This window comes from Hippoglossus hippoglossus, chromosome 24, assembly GCF_009819705.1.
Source record: "Hippoglossus hippoglossus isolate fHipHip1 chromosome 24, fHipHip1.pri, whole genome shotgun sequence".
Lineage (NCBI taxonomy): Eukaryota > Metazoa > Chordata > Actinopteri > Pleuronectiformes > Pleuronectidae > Hippoglossus > Hippoglossus hippoglossus.
This window is the reverse complement of record NC_047174.1, coordinates 8,548,627-8,570,651: the sequence shown is the minus strand read 5'-3', so window position 1 is coordinate 8,570,651 and position 22,025 is coordinate 8,548,627. Positions and strand designations below refer to the sequence as shown.

The 22,025-nt window shown below is 44.3% G+C and overlaps 1 protein-coding gene across 2 annotated transcripts in view; it reads right to left on the bottom strand.

Annotated features, from left to right (window-relative positions):
- The window catches only part of mettl24 (methyltransferase like 24), a 37,152-nt gene that overhangs the window by 7,785 nt on the left and 7,342 nt on the right, over positions 1-22,025 (bottom strand). For both annotated transcript variants that reach the window (XR_004613312.1, XM_034580371.1), the window contains exons 2-4: positions 13,088-13,186; positions 9,289-9,422; positions 3,127-3,352 (exon numbers count right to left, since the gene is read on the bottom strand). Coding sequence is in view for 1 of the 2 variants with exons in the window: in XM_034580371.1 (XP_034436262.1) it covers positions 3,127-3,352; positions 9,289-9,422; positions 13,088-13,186 (459 nt within the window). In the remaining variant the exon portion in view is untranslated. The remainder of the gene's footprint in view (positions 1-3,126; positions 3,353-9,288; positions 9,423-13,087; positions 13,187-22,025) is intronic.

The following is a 22,025-nucleotide window of genomic DNA, read 5'->3' as shown; positions in this document are numbered from 1 at the left end:
GTCCAAATGTTGTCCTGTGTCCTCCCCACGGGCCCCCAGAACTCCCACAAGCAGAGATATGTTTCTTAATTGGACAGAACCCTTGTGATGGAAAAAATAATGTGGCATCATCAGGAGGTGATGTATCCGCTCGTCTCCGAGGGAAGTGTCTCCGCCTGTGAGTGAGTGCGTGTGCGGCGGGTTGCGTTTGAGTGCCTCTGCCAGGATTGGATGTCGTTTAGAGGCTGTTTTTCTGAGTAGGCAGTTCACGGAGCTTCTCTCTGTCTGATTGATGTGAACACACTTTTTTTTTCCCAATGTATTTGATATAAATTGCCTTCCTGTCTCTATGGTCCCTGATCCAACGCTGCCAATATCAGCTCTCTCTGCAGGGAACTTGCAAACTCTGGCAAGACTCCTGTCTGCGCTCAGCGAGGTCCGTATGGTGTCGGAGAGTCGGAAACATGACTCTCGCTGCGCCCCTGTGAAGAGTCAGCCATGCTCAGTCATTCTCAACTACTGTGATGAGCTGCTTTCCCTTTGGCTGGAGAGCAAAAGTACATCCATGGATATTTCATGTAACAAAAACTAAACTAATGTGCTTGAATTCATGCAGCGCTGTACAACTGATTTAGGCACTTGCACATGATTTTTCTCCCTTTGCAGTAGGTGAATTGATAAATACAAAAACTATAAATACTGTAGTTTATTTTGTAAGAATCCCGACTTAAGTTTTAGTCTCTTAAAGTTTTGAATGGTGCCAAGTGTCATTTTCAAGGAATTTGTTGAAACAGCAGCTGCTTATCTTAGTATAAATATTGGAAAACCTGTCTGCCGGCACCTCTGAAGCATCTCATTTGCTTAATCTGTACTAAAACTGTGTAGAACTCTTAGAAATGACAAGTTGTTGTTTTTCCTTTCCTTCCAGCAACTTTATGGTGATCATAAGTTCATCCACCCATCAATTATCTACACCGCTTATACTTAAAGGGTCGAAGGGGGAGCTGGAGCCTTCCCAGCTGGCTTTGGGATCTGAACCAAGAACCTTCCGCCCGTGTTTCTACTTGACAGGAGGTTGCGTGTCGGACCACCTCTTGGCCAGTAGCAGTTGTTATGTAACCAGAAATAGAGAAAACACTTTTTTACAGATTTAAACACACACGATTTAACGTTGTAATTGGAAAGACCCCTGCCAGGCTAGCTCTCTCCTCCTCTTTCAGTCTTTATGCTAAGCTAAGCTAAAGGGCGGCTGGAATGTCTAATTGCTGGGCAAAAAAAAACATGCATCAGTTTCCCAGTGCGTGGAACGTTTTCTTTAATTGCAGCAACAAACCCTTTCAACCTTTCTGAGCAACTTCCAGCACCTTTTCCATCATCCAAACTTTAACCGCCTTAATTGTCCGATTCAAATTCCAGAACATAACTTCACAAACCAAGCTGCACTCTACAATTAAGGAGTTGATCGACCTCATCGACCTAAAATGACGTCGTGCTCCACAGGAACTCCCGACCACCGCTGAGAAATTAATGTGAGACTGCAGCAAAACACTTTTCACACCCGGTGGACAAATATTTCCTCCCGGTGACTCATGCAGAAAGTGATCAAAATACACTCTGTAATTATTTCTGTACTGCAGTCCTGGGATTAGGCGGACGCTGCACATGGGGACACATTTTTAATTTAGAGAACAACTTTACATGGAAGTTTCCACTTTGGACTGTTGATTAGGCCACAATGGCACATTCAGCAAACAGATATCTAAGAGTGTGTTAAATTTGGTGCAGCTTAATTGTTTTCAAGGGAACTGTTGGACCTTGGCTAAGGCATAAGCTCGACTGTCATTCTAGTTTATTGCTGCAATGCACTTGCTCACCTATTCACATCAAACTGGCAACAGTCAGGCCAGACTGGGAAAAAGAAAATGTCGGATGACCACTGTGACATGTTATGTCCGACTGCAGGACCTCTACTGGAGAAAGGAAAGTTTGTTGTGCTTGTTTTTCTAATGATTTCTATTGGCTGAGCGGTGCTGATCCTGTTGCACGATCCAATTACTGACACGATCGATGGTCCAACGCTCCGTCCCTTTCAATAAATGAGATGTGACACGCTGCCGCTGACGTTTGTCCCTGTTGTGAGAGAGTCCGCCGTCTCAGCTGGTCACCACAGCTCCGCTCAGTCGGTGAGTCATCGGTCTGAGTTAATAAACCAAACCCAGATAAGAAAGGCTGTGCAAATGCATATTTCGACCTTTCCATCACTCCTGTTTCCTGCTTCTCCCGTCACAGAGGCTGCAGAGGCTTTAAGGTGAAGCTGTGTCTGCTGCTGCTGCTCGCTCCTCCAGCACAATATGTACTCACATTAAAACCTCACCATGGGGATGTATGTGTGGGGCTCTGCATTTAAAGCAGGTGAGTGCTGTCATCCATCAAACAACATTATGTAAAAGCCCACCACACAGTTTATTTGTCACACACTGAAAACTGCTTTTTATAAGACATTTAATAGGTAAATATATAGAAGTGGCTTAGACTAATATGTAATCTATAGGATACATTTTAAATCAGAAGGACAAAGGTCAACATGCAGCCTCACAGCTAAAAAGGGGCCATTTGAAAATACCGATACCAAACCGTAAATGATCTGTCATCAATCCATATGCATCTGTATCTAATAAAGCTGAGTTTCCTTCTCATAAGGAAGAGATAATCATTCGATTACCTGTGTAAGAGAAGCTGTGGCTTCTTTGACCTTGAATTATTATTCAGTCCGGTCCTCGACGGGGATGTTTACCGGATCTATAAGTGAGCGTGTGTTTATTAGTATGCATTCATTCAGGGCGCTGTGTGTATGATTGATCTTATATGCAGATTCTTATCTGATGAGCTAGACCCTGTGGGGGGAAGGGGGGGGGGGGGGGGGGGGGGGGTCTTTAAGGAGCATTGAGGAGGACAAACAAAATTATATATGTAGGTTTATTCACCTTGAGACGGACAACGGACAAGAGAGGAATAAAACACGATGAACTGGATTATGTTGGGATGCACAGGAGGGTGCTTGTGTTTGCATGCAGAGAATGAGTCAAGCTGACTCAGCAACAAACAGAAATCTGTTCTGTGGTTTTACAATCTGGGATTAACTCTTACCTGTCTGTGTCCGAAGTCATTCAGGATGGTGGCCAGTTTCTTCGTGTTGGCGTACTGACGTTGGGCCACGACGGCCGGGTTGGGATCCCTCCAGTCCACCGAGAGCCGATGGAGCCACATGTCGGCCTCCTGCAGGTGAGGCTGCTTCAGGCCGGGATCGAAGCAGTGGACCTCGCAGCCTGAGCTGGCGAGGGAGCGCTCCAGGGTCCGGTCATCCTCCCCCAACCTGCAGACGGCACAGGAGAGGAAAATCAAGCTGAGTGTCCAAGAGTCAGAGATTGAACTGCAACACTTTATTGGTACAAGCCAAAATGTGCTCTTGGTATGAGCGCTGAAAGCTGTGGAAAGCAATGAATGTCCACATTATTATTGTTTGATCACTTATGAGATCAGTCATTTAAATGATTATCATATTTTTACTGCTCAGTTGTCCGTTGGAAGGACGGGAAATGGGCCAAGAAAGAACCCATTCAATTTTGACATGGATCCGGACAAAGAGCAGGATCCAGGTTTTTTTCTAACATAGTGAGATGGGTCGTTTATTTTCTACATTTTCATGGATTTCCTAGAGAATAATGAATGGATCTTGATGAAAACAAATTGGTCGTTATTTGGGGAATCGTTTGGAACGAGTGGTCCAGATCTTCAGATATCGTACCGTCATGTATGTCTGTATATCTTTTCAAACAATACCCAGCCTTGGACAGTATGAAATGTGGCTTTGTATCTTTAACACATTACATTATTCACAAAGGAGAAAATGAGATCTGCTGCATTTTACTGAATAAAAGTGGATTCTCAACTCGAAATAAAATCATCCACATTCGCAGCACAGGCCAGAGCGCAAAACAAGATGAGGCTAAATGCATTTTAAAGCTGGAACGTTATTTACCAAAGAAAACATTTGATCAAAGACCCAAAAGATCTTCTCTGTGACGGGAAGCGACACAAGCTCCACTTGTCACAAAACCTTAAATGCACCAAAGTAAATTCTTAGAATATAATGTTCCTGACACGCTACATAACAAACTGTGTGATCTTGACATGACCGTCACACTTAAAAGCCACAAAAGATCAATCATCCAAAAAAGAAAGATCAGAAGCTTTTAGCTGAGGGGATGCGTCTTGTTTCTCTTTCTCCCTTATGTCTTTTTTCTTTGTTTGATGTTCCTCTCGTTTGTTCTGCTCCTCTACCTTTCCCTTATTCCAGTGGTCTGCTTCTCCATTTGGAAATATGACGTGTGTAGATGAAAGGAGACGGGCACATTACCACGTCTTTCTTTTTCGTCTCCCTCACTTTCCCCACTCCCTCTGCCACTGCTATGTTTTCTCTATCCTCCCTCCTCCAATTCTTTTTCTCCTTCTTCCTCCTTTCTCGGTCGCCGTCTTCGCATATTCCCCTGCGTCTTATTTGTGCTGCGGCAGTATTCTGTAATTGTGGCAGAGGGAGTACATTTCACAGTCTGTGTCTTTTACAGATGGGTCCCTGAATGCCTCCCCCCACTAGCTGTAACGGAGAGATGGAGATGCAGCTAGATGTCTCTTTTTTACCGTGCTAAATAGTTCTTCCATTCTCTGGTGAGGTGGGATTTAGATGACAGGGATCAGGGGATTACTCATGTATAGGGGGCTGAGGCGGGGGGGGGGGAGTCGGTGCATCAGAGGCTCTCCTGGATGACTATGCTGATAAAGGAGGGTCTCTACTTGCTGTAATATCCTCTCTCATGACACCACAGAGTGCACGAGCGGTGACGCTGGATGAATGGATATGAAGATGTGTGTGTGGTGGAGGAAAATCATCTTCAGACACAGGGGTCATAAGGGATATATGAAGAGATCTTGACTGGATGCCATGGCAACGAGGTCTATGTGTGTTTGCGTGTGTGTGATATGTAAATGTGATAAGCAGAGCCCCGAACCCGCCTGTCCTCGTACTGAACTGTTATGTCAACAGTCTGTCTGGATGTTGTGAACGTTAGAGACGAGTCTGGTTAACAAACGTTGGGTGGGCTGACAAGCTGTTCGCCGACTGTCCCGCCACATTTTCCTTTTTTCGCCCTCACTCCTCTGTCTTCTTATTTTTTATCCACCTTTGTTTCTGACACTGTGCTGTTGTAAAAATACTTCTGCCTCCACAGATACTTTCAGACGTGCAGTGAACATTTCCTGCAGTCTTCCACATGGGCTGTGTGTGAGAATGTCGAACTCAGTTGCTCCCTCCATTTCCCGGAAGTCTCTTGCCAGCTTCCTCGTAAAGTGTTTCGTAAAATTTCAGAGTGAGCCCATGTGAGAATCTTATCTTAATCCTCCTTGACCTTGTTTGCGTTCCCCATGTGGCGTCCATTCCTAGTACGATCTCTGGTTTGCTGTTCTGGTTCATTCTGAGGACATACCCCTCCCATTGTATCTGCCGACGCCTGATCTCTATTACCACACTCCAGTGTTCCAGGCCAGGAGATGTAGCATATTTTCCTGAGGCATACACCTGATGACAAAGTTGTTAACCTGGAAAGGCAACAACAATCGAGAGCTTTTGGTGATGAGGGCCGACGATGGTGTCGATGTTCCTGCAGGCTCTGCCCAGACGCCCCTTTAGCCTGAATGAGATTTTCCTTTTGTTGTGACAACACTGTCCTGAACAATGTCCTGAACAATGTCCTCCTGCGTTCTTCATATGTGAAAGACCAAAAAATGTTCTGGACATTCTCCTGAGTTCATGTCTAAAAATGGCTCACTCCTCTCTGTCCTTCTACTCTGCGCCTATTCCCCATCCGTCACCACACATTGCCTCACATTAGCATAGTGTGATCAGTGAGTGATGAGGTGCAGGTACTTTTTAATTCCCTGGCTGTGCTCTAGCCTACATTACTGCTCCACATTTTCACTACTGCCACACGGCTTTCAGTCTGCGAGGAAAGTCGTCGTGAATGGACCTTTTTCAAACTCAACGAACAAAACTCTTTTCAGCGCTTGTTGGGTTTAGTCCAGAGATGACGCACATAAGAAAAATGAAAAAGAGACAACTGACTTTGCGAGAGATCCGTCTGTTACCGTTTCCTTCAGGGCAAATAAAGAGACAGTGATTAGCTGAAGGAGTCTTACTTCATATCTGAGAGAATAGTAAAGCGGAGAAGATGCCAATTCGACCCCGACAGGCTTTTATCACGTCAGACGTTTTATCTTTTGAAACCGGAGAGGCATCAGGGTTGGTAATATTATTCATTACTCCTCACTTGCATGAAGTGTCTCAGTAAACCATCCCAATGAGCTACACTAGCATCAACAACATGGTAAATGGTAAATGGACTGTATTTACGTAGCGCTTTCCCAGTATCCTCGAGCACTCAAGTTTTACAGTACAAGTCAAATTAGCCCATTCACGCAGCACTTTTTCTATCACAACATTCATGCACTATCGCCACCACAGCCGTCAGGAGGAATTAGGGGGTTCAGCATCTTGCCCAAAGACACTTCAGAATGCAGACAGGAGGAGCAGGATCAAACCACCAGCCTCCTGGTTAGCAGACGACCCTCTCTACCACCTGAGCCGCAGCCTCCCATTTACGCCGCTCACATGATACTTGTTCAGGGTATTCTTATCATAAGTATTGTACAACTTTAAGGACACAGACTGAGGTAAAATCAGATGGAACTCCTGAATAACTGTTGATTTAAGCTAAACTTAACTACAAGACCGAGATAAAACTACACTTTTTCCTGATTGTTATCACTCTGGAGGTTATTTCAGGGGAATGGAAATCAGCCTTCCAAGTAATATGTTTTTTTTTTCTGTTCTTTTAAAAAGGATTGGGTTTTTCCTAATCTGACTCTTCCTGTGCTTCAGCATGTGGGCTGCTTGATGGCAATGGATGACTCATCCTCAACATCCTCATAAGGTCGAGTGAATGAAGAGAAAACAGCGACGATGATCAAAAAGACGCAGTGAAACAGTGCGAAGAGGAAGATGACAGAGGGACGTTGGAGAGGCAAACGGTGAATAATTGGGTTTTTTTTACGTGAAAAAAAAAATACTGAGGCACTCCACTCCCCCTCCAACCCTGCACCATGCGACAGACCAATCACAGAACAGCTGCTCCGCCTGCCCGGGTACATCCGTCCGCGGCTCATCTAACAGCATGCAAATGAGACGCATCTAACATACACACACTTATGAAAACGCACAAAACTAGGCACACAAATGTACACACTGCATTCGACAGTGGACACACATTCATACTTAATTGTATTTGGCATTTCTATAATTAAAGCCAGTCTTCTGTGAGGCAGTGGACTATATAGAGTTCAGGGTTTCGTAAGTCTCTTGTTCGGCAAAGCAGAATCCTCCTGAGAAAAAGATACTCTGCACACTGGAATAGATTCAATGGTGGGACAGAGAAGTGTGTGTGTGTGTGTTTGACTGTGTGTGTGTGTGTGTGTGTGTGTGTGTGTGTGTGCGTGCGTGTGTGTGTGTGTCTACCATGAATCTAGGTCAGACAGGGGACACGGGGAGGAGAGAATCACTTGCCGTATCTAGAGGAGTGGAAACTTCAGAGAGAAGTTTGACTTGATTAAACTGTTACGCTCGGCTCTCTGGGTGTTTCTTTTGTTACTGTTAAAGTTTTTCATCGGGCTTAGTTTTTTTCTTGTCAGTGCATAAGCCAGAGTTTAGGGGCGACAATAGAATTTGACTCCGGAGGTCTCAAGGGATCAGTTAGATAGGAGGGGAAATGGTACTGCAGCTTTCATTGACTGTGCACTTCATCACATTTTTACTCAGGTCAAAAGTTAAAACGTTTGCATAAATCACAGACAGGACTCACAATAGAGTTCCTTTTATTTTTCGGTGCGCTGCCATGTGTGCACGAGCGAGTTTCCATCCATCAGTCAGCCAGAGGATATCAGAAACCTTTTCCTCCGATCTCTCCGTTTGACCCCTGACACCTTCTCCTTATGGCGGCACAAAGCCAGAAGCAGCTGTAACCCTGTGCCCCCCCCTCACAATACATTCCCACATCAGTATCCGAGCCCTGCCTGCCCTGCTGCCAGTGCACCTGTCCCGTCTCTCAACAGCCAAATTAATAAGCTCCTCGCTCCTGCAGCTAAATCGCCCTCAGACCTTTGCAGCACTTCAGCACAGCGGAGGCCCAGCACGACGGGACGGAGCTGATCTGTGACACAAAGTTCTGTAAAACAACTCTTCGAGATTTCTTACCGCTCACTGAGAGGAAGCAGATTCTCTTTACTCTCATTACACAACAATTTAAAAAGACTTGTCGGCGACATGGCCCTGAAAGTTCAGCTCCATACCTGAACAAATAAAGGAGCAATTAGTCACTGAAAAGAAAAGACGAAGAGGGAATGAAGAGGCAGATACTCTTCCTCCTCTATTGTGTGGAAAATAGACAAAAGTTATCATCTGTGATGTGACTGCATCAGCAGTTGTGAGAAGATAAACTGTTTCACAGCCATCAACAAAAGCAGATGCTCCGAATAACTGTGGCATCTGCAGATAACTCACTGACGCACATCGCAGCCTGTCTCAAAGCTAAAGTACAGACTGTAGCATCAGATTCATATTCAAGATTAAATGGTGACCTTGTTCATGTAGTGGTTAAGAGGACTGTCAAGATATCGAGTGTTATGACCCTAACTCATTTTTTCAAATTGTCAAATCTCTCTTTCCTCCCCTGTCTGCGACGTGATTGGTTGCTTTGCAGAGATAGTTGCCTCCTGATTGGACCATTCCACGATAGAGGATTTATAAACTCAGACTGACAGCAGCCTCTCTCTTGTTTCTTCCCACATCCCAACAAAGAACGCAGATGTCAGACAGTTCTGTGAATAGAGATAATGGATTAGTTAGATCTGCCTGGTTGAGGTGATAGCTTTGAAGTAGCAGCAGAGGTAGGAGGGGAGGGTGAGCTGAGGGGTATTCGGCTGCAACGTGCAACTTCACCACTAGATGTCACTAAATTCTACACACTGAACCTTTAAGGGAATATTAGAGATTCCATTTGACAGAGTGCTGCTGCCTTTCTGGGGCTTAGGAAGACTGGAGAGCCGAATACTTATTATGTCCAGGTTTCCTCTAAGGGACACGGGCAACTCATAAATCCAGTAAAATAAGAACATGTGTGAGTGTTTGCCTGTGTCTGTACACACCCAAAAGAGTAGATCCTGCAGTGTTTGCTTTGTATCCTGTGGGTCAGGCTGTACTTCGGGTCCAGGCACACAGCCCACGCGTCCTTTGACCCATCTGGAGCAGCTTCTTCACGAGCCAGCGATGAACAAACCACCTGGACACATAAGAACATTCAGATTTGAACCTTTTCAGATAACAAGGAGCAAAACTTTTCTCTAGGTTTGCATGTGTGTATTTGCTTAAACTGTGCACATACACGCAGTAAACATGTCAGTGTGCTGCTTTTATGTTGCACATCTGCAGTTTCACCAGTGACTAAGCTTTAGCACTGCTCAGATGTTCGCTGTCTGGTTTCTTTAAGCTCCAGCTGCTGCTGAGGGAGGAATAATATTTGCTCAGACATGATGATATGCAACATAAATCTGTCTGTGTCTCTACTGCACACTATTCAAATGTAAACTAAATAATGTGTGTGCATGCCTGTGTGTGTGTTACAGCTATATAAATCTAAAATATAAACAATGCAGAACCGAGAAACGATTAGCTCTTTCCCAAAATATCCTGTTGTCAGGGAACAATGAGCTCGCTATCCCGGCCTCTTATATAATCACATCTATTATTCACTTGAAATTGACGTTTCTTCCCATTTAAACCTTCATTATGCGTGTTTACATTTTGAGGCAAACACAAGAGTTGTTTTTTAAAGGGAGTTTGAGTTTTACAGTTTCAAATCTTCTCTCTCAGAATCAGTATTCTTTGCTGCAGCCGTTAGAATAAATGTCTCCCTCGAATCGGAACTTCCAGAGACTGGTCAGACAGGAAGTGACCGGCCGAGTCAAGAGCAATGACACCGTCAAACTGAGCATAAAAGTTAGTCAATATGTTTTTTGTGTAATTTAAAAGTCTGAACAGATACTGGATGTTGAAGAAAAATGAGTGGATGTAGGTTTTGAAGTGAAGATGTGTCTGATAGGCTGGTCTGAGGGAGGGGCAAAAGGATGAAGGGATGTGAGTAGGGATGAGGGAAGAAGGGGAGAAAATGAAGGAATGTGGGTAGGGACAACTGGAAGGTGCCACATTCTTCGTTCTTTACGCTCGACTAGGATGAGGAGAGAAGAAAGGATGAAGGGATGTGGGTAAGGATGTGGGCAGAAAAGATGTGGGTAGGGACAAGCAGAGGTAAGAATGAAGAAGAAGGTGATTGAATGAAAGGAAGGAAGAGGAAAGGTCCACCATCTCAGAGCCCATCTGTTATTATCTGATGCCATTTCAGCACAAAACATAAACAGGAAGACTGTCTATAGGAGTGTTGGGTTCAGAAGACATTTTGGCTAATCCCTATTAACGGCTATCTGCATTCACTAAAGATAAATTAAAAGGCTGATAGCCGATTCATTTTGGTAAATGTAAAACTTATTTACACGATTGTTCAAATTAGAAACAGTAACCAGAAGGCTTCAAAATCTTCTCCCCCTCCTGCAGATCCTGTATATTCCCATGCAGGATCCGTTTAAAGAGTTTTAATGTTGGTTTGACAGACGAACAGAGGTGTGGTTGAGACGTGGCCCTGCTCCCTGTCGTCTGCTGTAAAGAGCACAACCACTGTACTCTGTGCATGAGCGTGCTGCAGTAATTTATTTAAATGAATCTGAAACACGCTTCGTTATGCTCATCATTGTTAATTTGTTCCAGTAGAAGGAATTCAGCAGCACAAGCACGCACACGCACACACACACACACACACACACACACACACACACACACACACACACACACACACACACACACACACACACACACACACACACACACACACACACACACACACACACACACAGAGTGCACGGTGTCCAGTGAAATGCAAAATCACTCTGGATTATTTTTGCCACTTCTCATCCGCAGACATATCGGTGGCACCGAACGTCTGCACAGTTGCCCTGAATACTGAGCTGAAATAATGTTTGCGTTGACAATACATCAGAATAAATGAACTGTCATTACTGTTGTGAAGCTAATCAGAGACAATCAGCTACACTTTTTGTGATGTAATCTACTTTACTGTATGTTATTGCAATAATACCATGGACTGAATGTGGTATTTTCTTGATAAGTACCTTTCAGGCTGTTGAAATACGTTTGATAACACTTTCTCTTATCTGTGTGTGTGTGTGCCAGTGCATGCATGTAAGATACACGATTGCTATCGATTGGACAGTCGCGTCGTAAACCATCTCTCTGAGTAACAGCTCCACCAGCCACCGTGTCACTCAGCATTACAGCCCAGGACGCTGCTATGCCCCCACTAACTCCCTCCACCCTCGCCTGTCACTGTCTATGATGGACAGTTCCCTTCAACAGCCTCCCACACACACACACACACACACACACACACACACACACACACACACACACACACACACACACACACACACACACACACACACACACACACACACACACACACACACACACACACACACACACACACACACACACACACACACACACACACACAAGCGTACGCACACACTCAAAGACAATCTCTGTCTCTCTGTTCCTGTCCTTGTCCCTTTCTTTCACACACAAATATGCACAAGTGGCTGCATGTACATCTACACACACACACACACACACACACACACACACACACACACACACACACACACACACACACACACACACGCACACACACGTCCTGAGGCTAATTCATTGCTTGCTGAATGTCTGCTTTGTGGAAGATACAAAATGAGTGCTTAGTCATTTGGAGTAGAATACAGTGCCCTGCTGTGTGAGGGGGAAGAAGATAAGTTGCTGATTTATCCCCAAGTCAATTTCATTACAATAAAAAACCAGAGCACATGTAATCCCCCCCCCCCAAAAAAAATCTGTCTGTGTTTTTGCATTACCGTCACAATGTGGCACAGAAAATTAGGACTTTCTCAATCCCTCTGCAACGATCAGATTATGATCTCGAACTTCTTGATCTATTTGCAGTGATTTAATTTACTGCCATAGTCCGACAAACAAACCATAACATCCCGCTGATTGAGTATGAATAGAGGGAATGTGAGTTCCATCTGTATGGTAATCAATGGAGTAATGAATTATGTGTGTGCTGCCGAGCAAGACCAATAATCTTTGGCTGAGCAGAATGCGAACGAGGTGCCGGTGCGTGACAGAAACAAGCTCACTCTGGTTTTCTACACAGTACGACAACAAAGACCTGTCAAAAAAAATGCACTTCCTGCCCCACAAAGACCAACAACTTACCCCTTTTCTATTCGTGCATCTGTTTAGAATATTTTGGTTTATTTGAACTTGAAGCAGTGAATGTCAAATGCTAATTAAAGCTGTTATGTTCCTTGATGGGACAGAACAAAAAAATGAACCACATCAACAGCGGCACACGGCAGAAAGTGAGCAACCAGGGGATTTAAAGCCAAGAAAACCGTACTTTTAGTTCCCTGTCACATAAAGTCAAAAGAGACAGTGTAATGCCATTATACATAATAGAATTGTACTTTTTTCCCCCAGACTCATATGAGGCTTTCAGGATTTTTGACACCTCGACCACCATAGTCAGTTCATCCTTCAGTCCAACTAAACATTTGTACCAAATTTTAAGAATTTCCCTCAAGGCGTTCTTGAGATATCGTGTTCACAATACTTTTGCATGGACGGACAGACAACCCAAAAAACACAATACTGTACCTGCAGCCTCTGGCTATCACTGGTGTGGGGGCATAAACAAACCTTGGATAAAGATACAGCAAGCACTTAATTTAAGTGGCTGTGAGTGGTCGATTGATTATGACTCACTTGTGGTGTTGTGATGTAGCTGAGGAACCTTTTGGCCTCTTCCTCCAGAGAATGACTCTCACTGGCCCATGGCTCCAGCTCTATGTGCCACCGAGGAGTCTGCACACGCACACACACACACACCCACACAAACACAGGAAACAAGAAAGAAAATTGACAATTAACTCAAATCAAAGTAGGCCACTGGTAAAAGAAAATCAGTGCAAGGACAACAACAAAGGGAGCTTTATTCTTTCAGGTATTAGAAACCGCTTGTGCAAAGCCACTGATGGAACTAGGTCACAATGTGCTCAGAGCAGGATTTTCTTCTCCACCTGCGTATTAGTGACAAATAAACTGCTAAAGTTCATTGGGCCATTGTTGTCTCAGTAAAACGGGGGGCTGCTGTTTATTCCTATGCGTCCTGTACTGTGAGGTACGGATTATAAATAAAGTTCAGCTGTGGCTGACAGTGGAAAAATGAGACTTCACCATCTGCTGGCTGGAGCGGAGCCTGGTGAAGTGCTGCTGTGTGATCGCATTCCTGAAACCTGGCGGAGCTCGGCCTTATGCAGTCGTTTCTGCAGGAATGTGTCTGTTTGTGATCAGAGGAGAAGCAACGAGAGGCAGAGCTGTGACGATGCATTTGTTGATTGCACAATCATTTCTTGTATCAGATGCTACAAACCGGCGTTGATCAGCAGCCGCGGTGTAAATTATCCTGTGTGATTTCATGGTCGACGGCTTCCCAGCCACCGGGGCCCTCCCGCCTGTGTGAGTTATGAGCACCGCAGTTTGTGGTTGTTCACAGATCATCTCTGGCCTATCTGGGTCGTGTTTGGGTTTGTTTGATGCTGCGGGCACTTGTGGAAAGTAATCTGTAAAAGGTGCTATGGTGACGTCAGGTTTGTTTAGGAAAATAACCTAATGTTAGGATTAATTCCCATCTTGTGTTGGAACTCATTCCCATGTTTCCATGTGTTTTTTTCCTCTCTGTCTCTCCTCACAGTTACACCCTCCACTTCAGCTTTGTGATGGCACGCACTATCCAGCAGGTTTCATACTTCACATGGTTTCATATATAGTCACTGACAAATTGAGGTTGAGGTTGATTTGCCCTGAAACTGGAGGTTGGAGTCTTCGATTATCTTCTAGATCGTGTGTAGATCAAATCTGTCATTCATTCATATTCATTTTTGTAACACGACAGTGGATAGAATAGAGTTGTTCAAGTTCACACAAACACACATTAACACACCAAACCAAATAACCACACTGAGGAGAGCTCACATCAAATAAACGTATCGATATTAGATTTTATAAAAGCAGCACAGACCTTGTGCTTATTCAAAACTGGTTACTGTGGGATGTTTTTTACCTCAGCCTCCACATGGTGTGTTTGTTTTTCAGTTCCTCCATATAAATTTCATTCAGACCACATCTCTCTGTCAAAACCCACAATCTGACAACCATCCCCAACAAAAACAAGGGAAGCAGAAACACCTTTCCAAACAAACGCTGCTTTAAAAATACCCCGGTGTCGGTGGGATTTTATAGAGAGAGAAAAAAACTGTATGTCAGTCTGTTGTTTACACCTAAACAAGTAATATCTGCCTTTCTGCATCAGGAGGACACTGAAAACTCCCAGAGCTCCCTGTCTCCTCGCTGCCCTTTTCATCTCCTCGCCGAGTCCTGGCTGCAAAGCTCAGCTGTCAGGCCCCCGTACGTCAGCCCGGTGCAGGTTGAGACAGGGCTGCTGATCACAGGCCAGATATCTGGGACAATAGACTCACTGGGAGGTTGCAGTGTGTATAAAGTGGAGGTGAACTGGAGCAGTGGGGGAAAAGTGGAGAAGCAAAGGGACAGAGCGAGGGTCGAAAATCACGCACACACACACACACACATATATATCTGACCTTTAGAGGAGAGTAGAAAAGGAATGATTGAGCACACCTCCTCCCTTACACCTCCTCCATTGACTTGGCCGAGGGAGGAGGTGTGCTCGCAAGGTTTCTAATTTAAAGACTTGACTGGAGAGAAATATTGCCCTGGAGTTGTCGGACACATTTGTTATTCTTGTGGCTTGCAATTGATTTTTTCATGTGAACAAAAAACAAAATCTAAAATAAGTTTGGTGCACTTAAAGTGTGACATTGGGAATGTGTGTGTGTGTGTGTGTGTGTGTGTGTGTGTGTGTGTGTGTGTGTGTGTGTGTGTCACACATGTGCACATTCTGCCTCTGAGCTCTCGCTAAACTGCTGAATCATCACTGAGCGTTGATGAGGTTGGTGTTAAGCCCCATGTTCAGTCAAGTTACAACAAGCCGTCAGCACCTCAGGGACAGAGGAGGAAAGCAGTGTTAATAACAAACACACAGGAAATCATTCAGACAGACGAGGCTGTTCAGACCATGACATTAGATATAAATACACACCCAGCCTGAGCCTCTCACGCCAGCTGCCCGGACATGAATGGAGAGATGAACATCAGGAATTAATGCTAATGTGACGACTTTGATGAAGAGTTTTCAAAGAAATATTTACATACGTGAGCTGCCAAGAAAGTTAAACATTGGAACTAGTATCTATTCATTTTATTATTGTATTATATGAGGAGTATTAGAGCCATATTGAAACAAACAAATGCAGAGATTTCAAGAATAAAATCGTAACTGAGAAGAAAGTCGTAATATTATGAGAGTAAAGTTGTAATATTGCGAGATTTAAGCTGTAATATTATGAGAATTAAGTCGTAATATTATGAGAATAAAGAAAAAACATAGTTTTAAGAAATAACAGCAAGGAGTCCCTGTGCACACAATATTATGACTTTATTTTTTTTTCTCGTAATACTATACCAGAATAACTTTTATCTCAAAATCTCTGTCTTTTTTCCCCCTGTAAGTGTCTCTACATGAATACTGGACAACAACTGAAGAGCCAGCTGAACGACCATGAGTGACACAGATGTGGACGTGGCGGTTCAAGTGGAAGCACTGGAAGAAGGTAAAAAACTAAAGCTAAAATGCCAATTGAGGTGAAAGTGCTGAAAAAGAACTTGGAGCTGAAAAGCTGGTTAAAGTGTGCGAGATAAACTCAGCTGCAGTTGAAGGTCTTGATGGAAATTGGCGCAAATTGAAGAAGAAGAAAAGAAAAACATTTCCAAAGAAACTGCCGGTGCACTGCTGGGGATTTGCTTTCGAAACACTTAGAACTGTACGGGAACTGAAATAAACTGAGGTGGCAGCTGAAGTGCATTTTTAGGAGAATTTGAAATGGCAGCAAATAAAGGAAATGTTGGACAAGATGTCAGGAGTTGGCGAGACAGGTCAGTTGAAGTGGAAGTCCTGTGGGTAATAAATAGAAATGTATAATCTGAAAGGTGAAATCTACTGAAGTGGAAGTTATTTCAAGAGAAAGTTGATAGATTTGACTTAATTATATTTTCATTTCAACACATTACTGCCTTTCCTGCTCATTCTATTTCTCGGGGATATAAAAGTGATGGCTGCTTTTTTGATCTCTCTGTTGTGGGGCCTCTCTGCAGGGTCTGCATGTCTTCATGGAGCTGGGCGTGTTAGTGGATCTGTGCCTCTCAGCCTGGGTGTGAGTGAGGTGTGAGCAGCCAGGCCAAGCGTGAACAATCCCTGGGGGAGGACAGGATGGATGGGTGAACAAGAGATGACAGGATAAAAACACGCAAAGACTGTCTGCCAGAGCGATGAAGGCGAGAAGTGAGAAGAAGTGGGAGGTAGAGGGGAAGAGGGGGAGTTGAAAATGAAGGACAAACCCAGACGGAGGAGGAGGTGGAGTTCCACACCTGTGTATGGATTTATGCCGAGAATAAACCAAGTCGATACGTAGCAGTCGATGGCAGCGTGGTCAGAGCATCAGAGGAGACACAGCACAATCAGCGCTCAAGTAAACAAACAGAAGCGTATCAAATGTCACGGAGCAGCCGGCCACATGAGCCGTGTCTGCCCGTCTGGGATCCGTACGGCGATGGGGGGAGCGCTGCCAAGTCAGGAACTGTCTGTTAGCAAAGAGCCGGAGCACCTGCTGCTCATTTTTGTTTTATTTGCATTCCTCTCACTACCCTCAAAGGCCGCCAAGCTCCATGTTAGTGGATGGGACATGGAACAAACTAAAAAGTCAAAGTACAAGCCAAATATTTTTTTGTCAGAGATGATTTCTGTCCTTTTAGAGTAAATGTTTGCAGATGAGTTATCTGATGTTATAATATATAAATGTCATGATCGGCAGCTGAGACTGACTCATGATTGGCCGAGCACCTGTATTGATCCGTCCCCAGAGCTCTATACTGTGCAGACTCTGTCTCCAAATGGCAGTGTTCATATCCGAGATATATTAGCTTCATCCATCTCTAAATTCAATCTATGGTATAGATTTAGGTTTCTATTAAAAACTCAGTCATGTGCCAAATGAAGGTCAAGACATGATGGACCAGTGAAGTGGTGGTTTAATGAAACAGCAGGCGGCCCGTTTACAATGATCTTCCTCTGATTTCTTGTGGATGGCGAAGAGACTTGTGCTCCAGTGGTCTGTGCTAATGGGATTTAGGGAAAAATAGCAAAAAGAGGTTTAATGTTACCTCGGTGCAATGCAGCAAACAAAACTCTGCTGTTCCATTAAATTCAAAACTAAATGCTAGTCGTTGTTTGACTGAAAAATTGAAATCTAACAGTTAATCTTTGAGTCAAAGTGAAAACTGGTCAAAATCTGAATACACTAAAACCAAAAATATGTTTTTCTTTTTTCTTTTTTAATAGATTTGCAGTGTACTATAGATCTGCAAACGAGTATCTGATAAGTTTTATTTCATGGTCAGATCAAACCTGTTGATTCCAATAATGCATACTGGGTATATTTAGAACAGCAAAAGCAAAGGGTTTCATATTACTGTCTGATATTAAAAGTATAAAAAAGAGAGTGTAAAATAAAAGGATTTGTAAGCTCCCGGTGTAGCTCGACATTATGATACACACATGATAAACACAACAAATCAGCCGCTCTAAGCTCCATCATTCTGTCTAATCTGGGAGATGCGTGGAGACTGGCAGTCGGGCCCGACCCAGCTGTCTCCGCTTCCTGCAGTCGTCTCTTCTCCCTCGGCTCATCGGCCGATCCCAGCTCACTGCCAGAGCACTCTGAGACACAGAGAGGGTATAACAGAATTAAAGCGGGGGATTACGCTGATCTTTTTAATAAAGGCAGTAATCTCTGAAGAAGTTGAGCCTCAGTCTCCGAGGCAGAGCCATGTGGGAGAAGCCTGTGAAGGAGTGGAGGGTGGAGGGAATACGTGAGCCGGGTGCGGGGGTGGTGGTGGTGGTGAAGGTGGGGGGGGAGCGCAGATGGAGGATGAAGAGATGGTGTGTGTGAGAATAACAGCCGGAAAAGGTGTTGGTTGTACAGTGGTGCAGATGAACGCAACACACACATTCCACACACACCATCCTGCAGACTTCTTGACGATTTCCGCCCCATGTGACGTAAATGAAGGTGGATCGATGGCCGGTGCAGGTCTGTTCCCCCTGACCAGTTTCTGTCATCGCCTCCGTGGCATCAGCATTTTATGTCCGTGTTGCTTAAATCAAATCTGACCTCCCTCCACCGTCTTGCGATTGCAAAGCTGCATTTTTACTGTTTTTGCAGGTGCATCACAAACATCCTGAATAGACTGTATTCAACCCAAAGAACCGAGACAAGGAGCTTATCGATTACGACCTACGGTTCCGTTCAAGTGTTAAACGACATCTAGCAGTTGTTGGAGCATCTGGCTTTTCAGCAAACGCCATCAAAAATGCTCATGGCTCTCTACATTTTCCGAAACTTCCTGCCAGTCCATGTGAAAATATGGAGCGGAAATTCGAGCAGGTGGTCACGTTGAAGACGTTTCAATCATGGGACAGATGCCAAACTGAAAACCCCCTGAAAATAAAACAAATATCTCAAGATGAAACAGATGAGCCACACACATAGAAGACACAGACAAAGGCGTAAATTTGGAAAGACGGGGTCATTGTACATGTGGTGTAAACGAAGGCAAGTGATTTCCGCAGCCAAATGTGCACGCTTTACGCAGGTAGTCACTCAAAACAGCTGGTACACGGTTGCTGAGAGTATACCTCATGCACATAGAGTATATATCTGTATTTCTTTGCCATAGAACCTGACCACGGTGGGAAATCAGGGATGTTACTGGTCTGGAGCGTGTGCTTTTCAAGCAGCTGTTTGTTGCTGGGTTTTATAGATTCCTATAAAAGTCGTTTGTGGTTTCCAACTAACTCTGAGCATAAGAAACTGCAGCTCTCATCAGAAAACAGATAATCACTCTCCCTCTTTCACATGCATGCACACTCAAGCGTACATATTTGAACACACACACACACACACTTTATAGTCAATCATTTTGACTTGTCCTAGCTTGTGCCATCAACTTGAATATCTGTAGAACTGCTCTGTTGCCTTGGAAACACCGTCATCGTGAGAGCATCAATGCATGGAGGCACGTACAGATGCTCCTGTTCAGCACAGCGTGGATTGACATGGTTGTGGAGGTTGGATTGAAAAAAAAAGATTGACACTGCTGAGGACACGTTGTCGTCTGATTCGATCCCACTGTGTTGGAGTCGGGCCGAGACAGATGGGGTCTCGTGGCGGGCCTTCGGTTAAATGTGTACGTGTGTGTTGGAGTTTTTCCACGCGAGTATCTTTACTGGACAACATCCCAGATATGAGATCTGTGTTTGCCATCTAGTTGGCAGGAGCGGAGGACACACGCTGTGCACAATATGATGCTTATACTTCCAGAGATGTAGCTGCAGAAACAGAGTTAAACAGACGGAGGCGGTTACTTTCATTCTCAACTTTTGTTTTACCCGTTTGTCCACTTGTGTCTTACACATAAATAATTACTCTGTTTTGAAATCAATAGAGGAGGCAGGAGAAATGCGTATTTCAAGCCACGTCACATCATGATCGGCGACGCTCCTGGTTGTTTTGAGCGATTAGCGGCCTGTCATCATTATGGAGCTGTCTGCACCAGCCCTCAGCTCAGTGTTAATGCTTCTAATTTTGCATCCCCCGCTCTGTGCCGTCCTCTCTGTACATTCTGCGTCCTCATTATCACTCGGCATCATCTATCAAATTAATATCGCAGATTTAGAGCAGGAGACGGAGGCAGAGAGACGGAGGCAGAGAAATGTCCTTTCCAAGAAGTGGTAGAGTGTTTCAGGCCCGAGAGAACAGCAGGCTCTTTAAATGGTTGTTCTTCAGGTTCACTGGGCTTCTCTGTTGCTGCTGGGGCTAAGTGGTGGCAGCTGAGTGTCTCTGTTGTCTTTGCAAGGTAAGGTGAATGTCAAACGCAGCCGAAATGGGTTTCTGCAACACACACACACACACACACACAAACCTTGGGCATTTCATGCGACACACAAAGTGCCGTTTGACAGAGGCAGGTATTCTGTGTGAGTGCTCGTGCACGTGGATGCAGCGGTGTAGGTGAGGATGAGAGCACACGGGCGTCTTATTTCAGAGGTCAATGCACCCATTCATATCAGCCGGGAGGGAGGCCGCGAACTTTCTGGAATGTTCCAGACAAGGCCCCCGTGTCTGAGGGGGAGCATTGTTCGGTCAGGACGCTGGACTTGACAGTTTGACACTGACTTTTCCCCCCTTCCTGTGGGCGTCTTTGTCTGCTAGCACACAACAGACCCTCTGTTTATTCAGTCAATAACATGAAGTGCATTGAGTGTTTCTCCATGAGCAGCACACGGTTTTAATCATCTTGTCTTTGGAAGTGTGTTTATATAGAAATGCATTTAAAAGTCATGATTGGGGGAGTCGACTATTGACTATAGTGGGATCTGGTTTAGGGATTTACATTTTAAACCCTTGATATTAAAAGATGATTTTAAATTTCCTTAAATTTTGCAAAATGGGGAAGGTTTATTTGTGTTTTTTTTATCCTGATTCCAGGTCAGCTTGTTTTCTGTTGGCCTGACTTTGATACTAATGATTGATGAGGGAGAGAAATCATGTTCAAGAGGCCAAAAACATGTTTTGTGAGGCGGCCGGGACCGTGACATTTTACCGAACAAATCTGATCATTTAATCTGTGAGTGTAGTTGAGCATTTGTACCAAATTTGAAAGGATTCTCTGGAGGCAATCTTAAGAAAACTTGTTCATAAGGCAAAAAAGGGTTTCGTGGGGTCAAAGTTTTTTTTTGCTTAAACAAATATCGCCTCAAAAAGTTTTTTTGGAGTGCAACTGTAGAATCAGTCAACATTAAAGTATAATAACCAGAGTCAGGAACTGCACTGTTTGTAAAGGATGACATTCTTTAGCTCAAGAAGAAACAAGGAGCGGAGCATGACCCAGGTGACATCAGCCGCCCAGACGATGATGTCTTGTGACTGCCCGGTTCCCCACATGCCCCAGCCAGAGGTTAAAGATGCCTGAGAACTGACTCTGGTCACACCTTTGGGATTACAGAAGTCAAACCCTCTCATTCTTTTCAAACAGCCTCTCGCTTTCTCTCTCCCCTTCTCTCCCTCTTTCCGAGACACGACCAAGGTCACTGGGTTTCTGCATTAGAAATTCCAGCGGGGGCCTGATACTGGTCCGGCTGGCGTCGGCCGGCGCAGACCGGCGCAGACGGTACAGAAGTCGCCTTTTATCTGTTCTCACTATTGTTCTCATTACTTTTAGTATTAAAGTAATTAATACTTGCCAATAGGGTTAGGGTTCGCTAATTAAAAGAAATAATTTGAAATAAAACACAGGTTTGATTTTATCGATTAACTTAATCAAAAGTATTCTGCTTTACTGAAACAGAGAGAATAGTCAGAGAGCCACGGCCGTGTATCTAAACCCCCTCTTCACTTTTTCCGTGGCTGTTGCAGAACTAAAAGCAATAAATAGTTTGTACATCTGACAA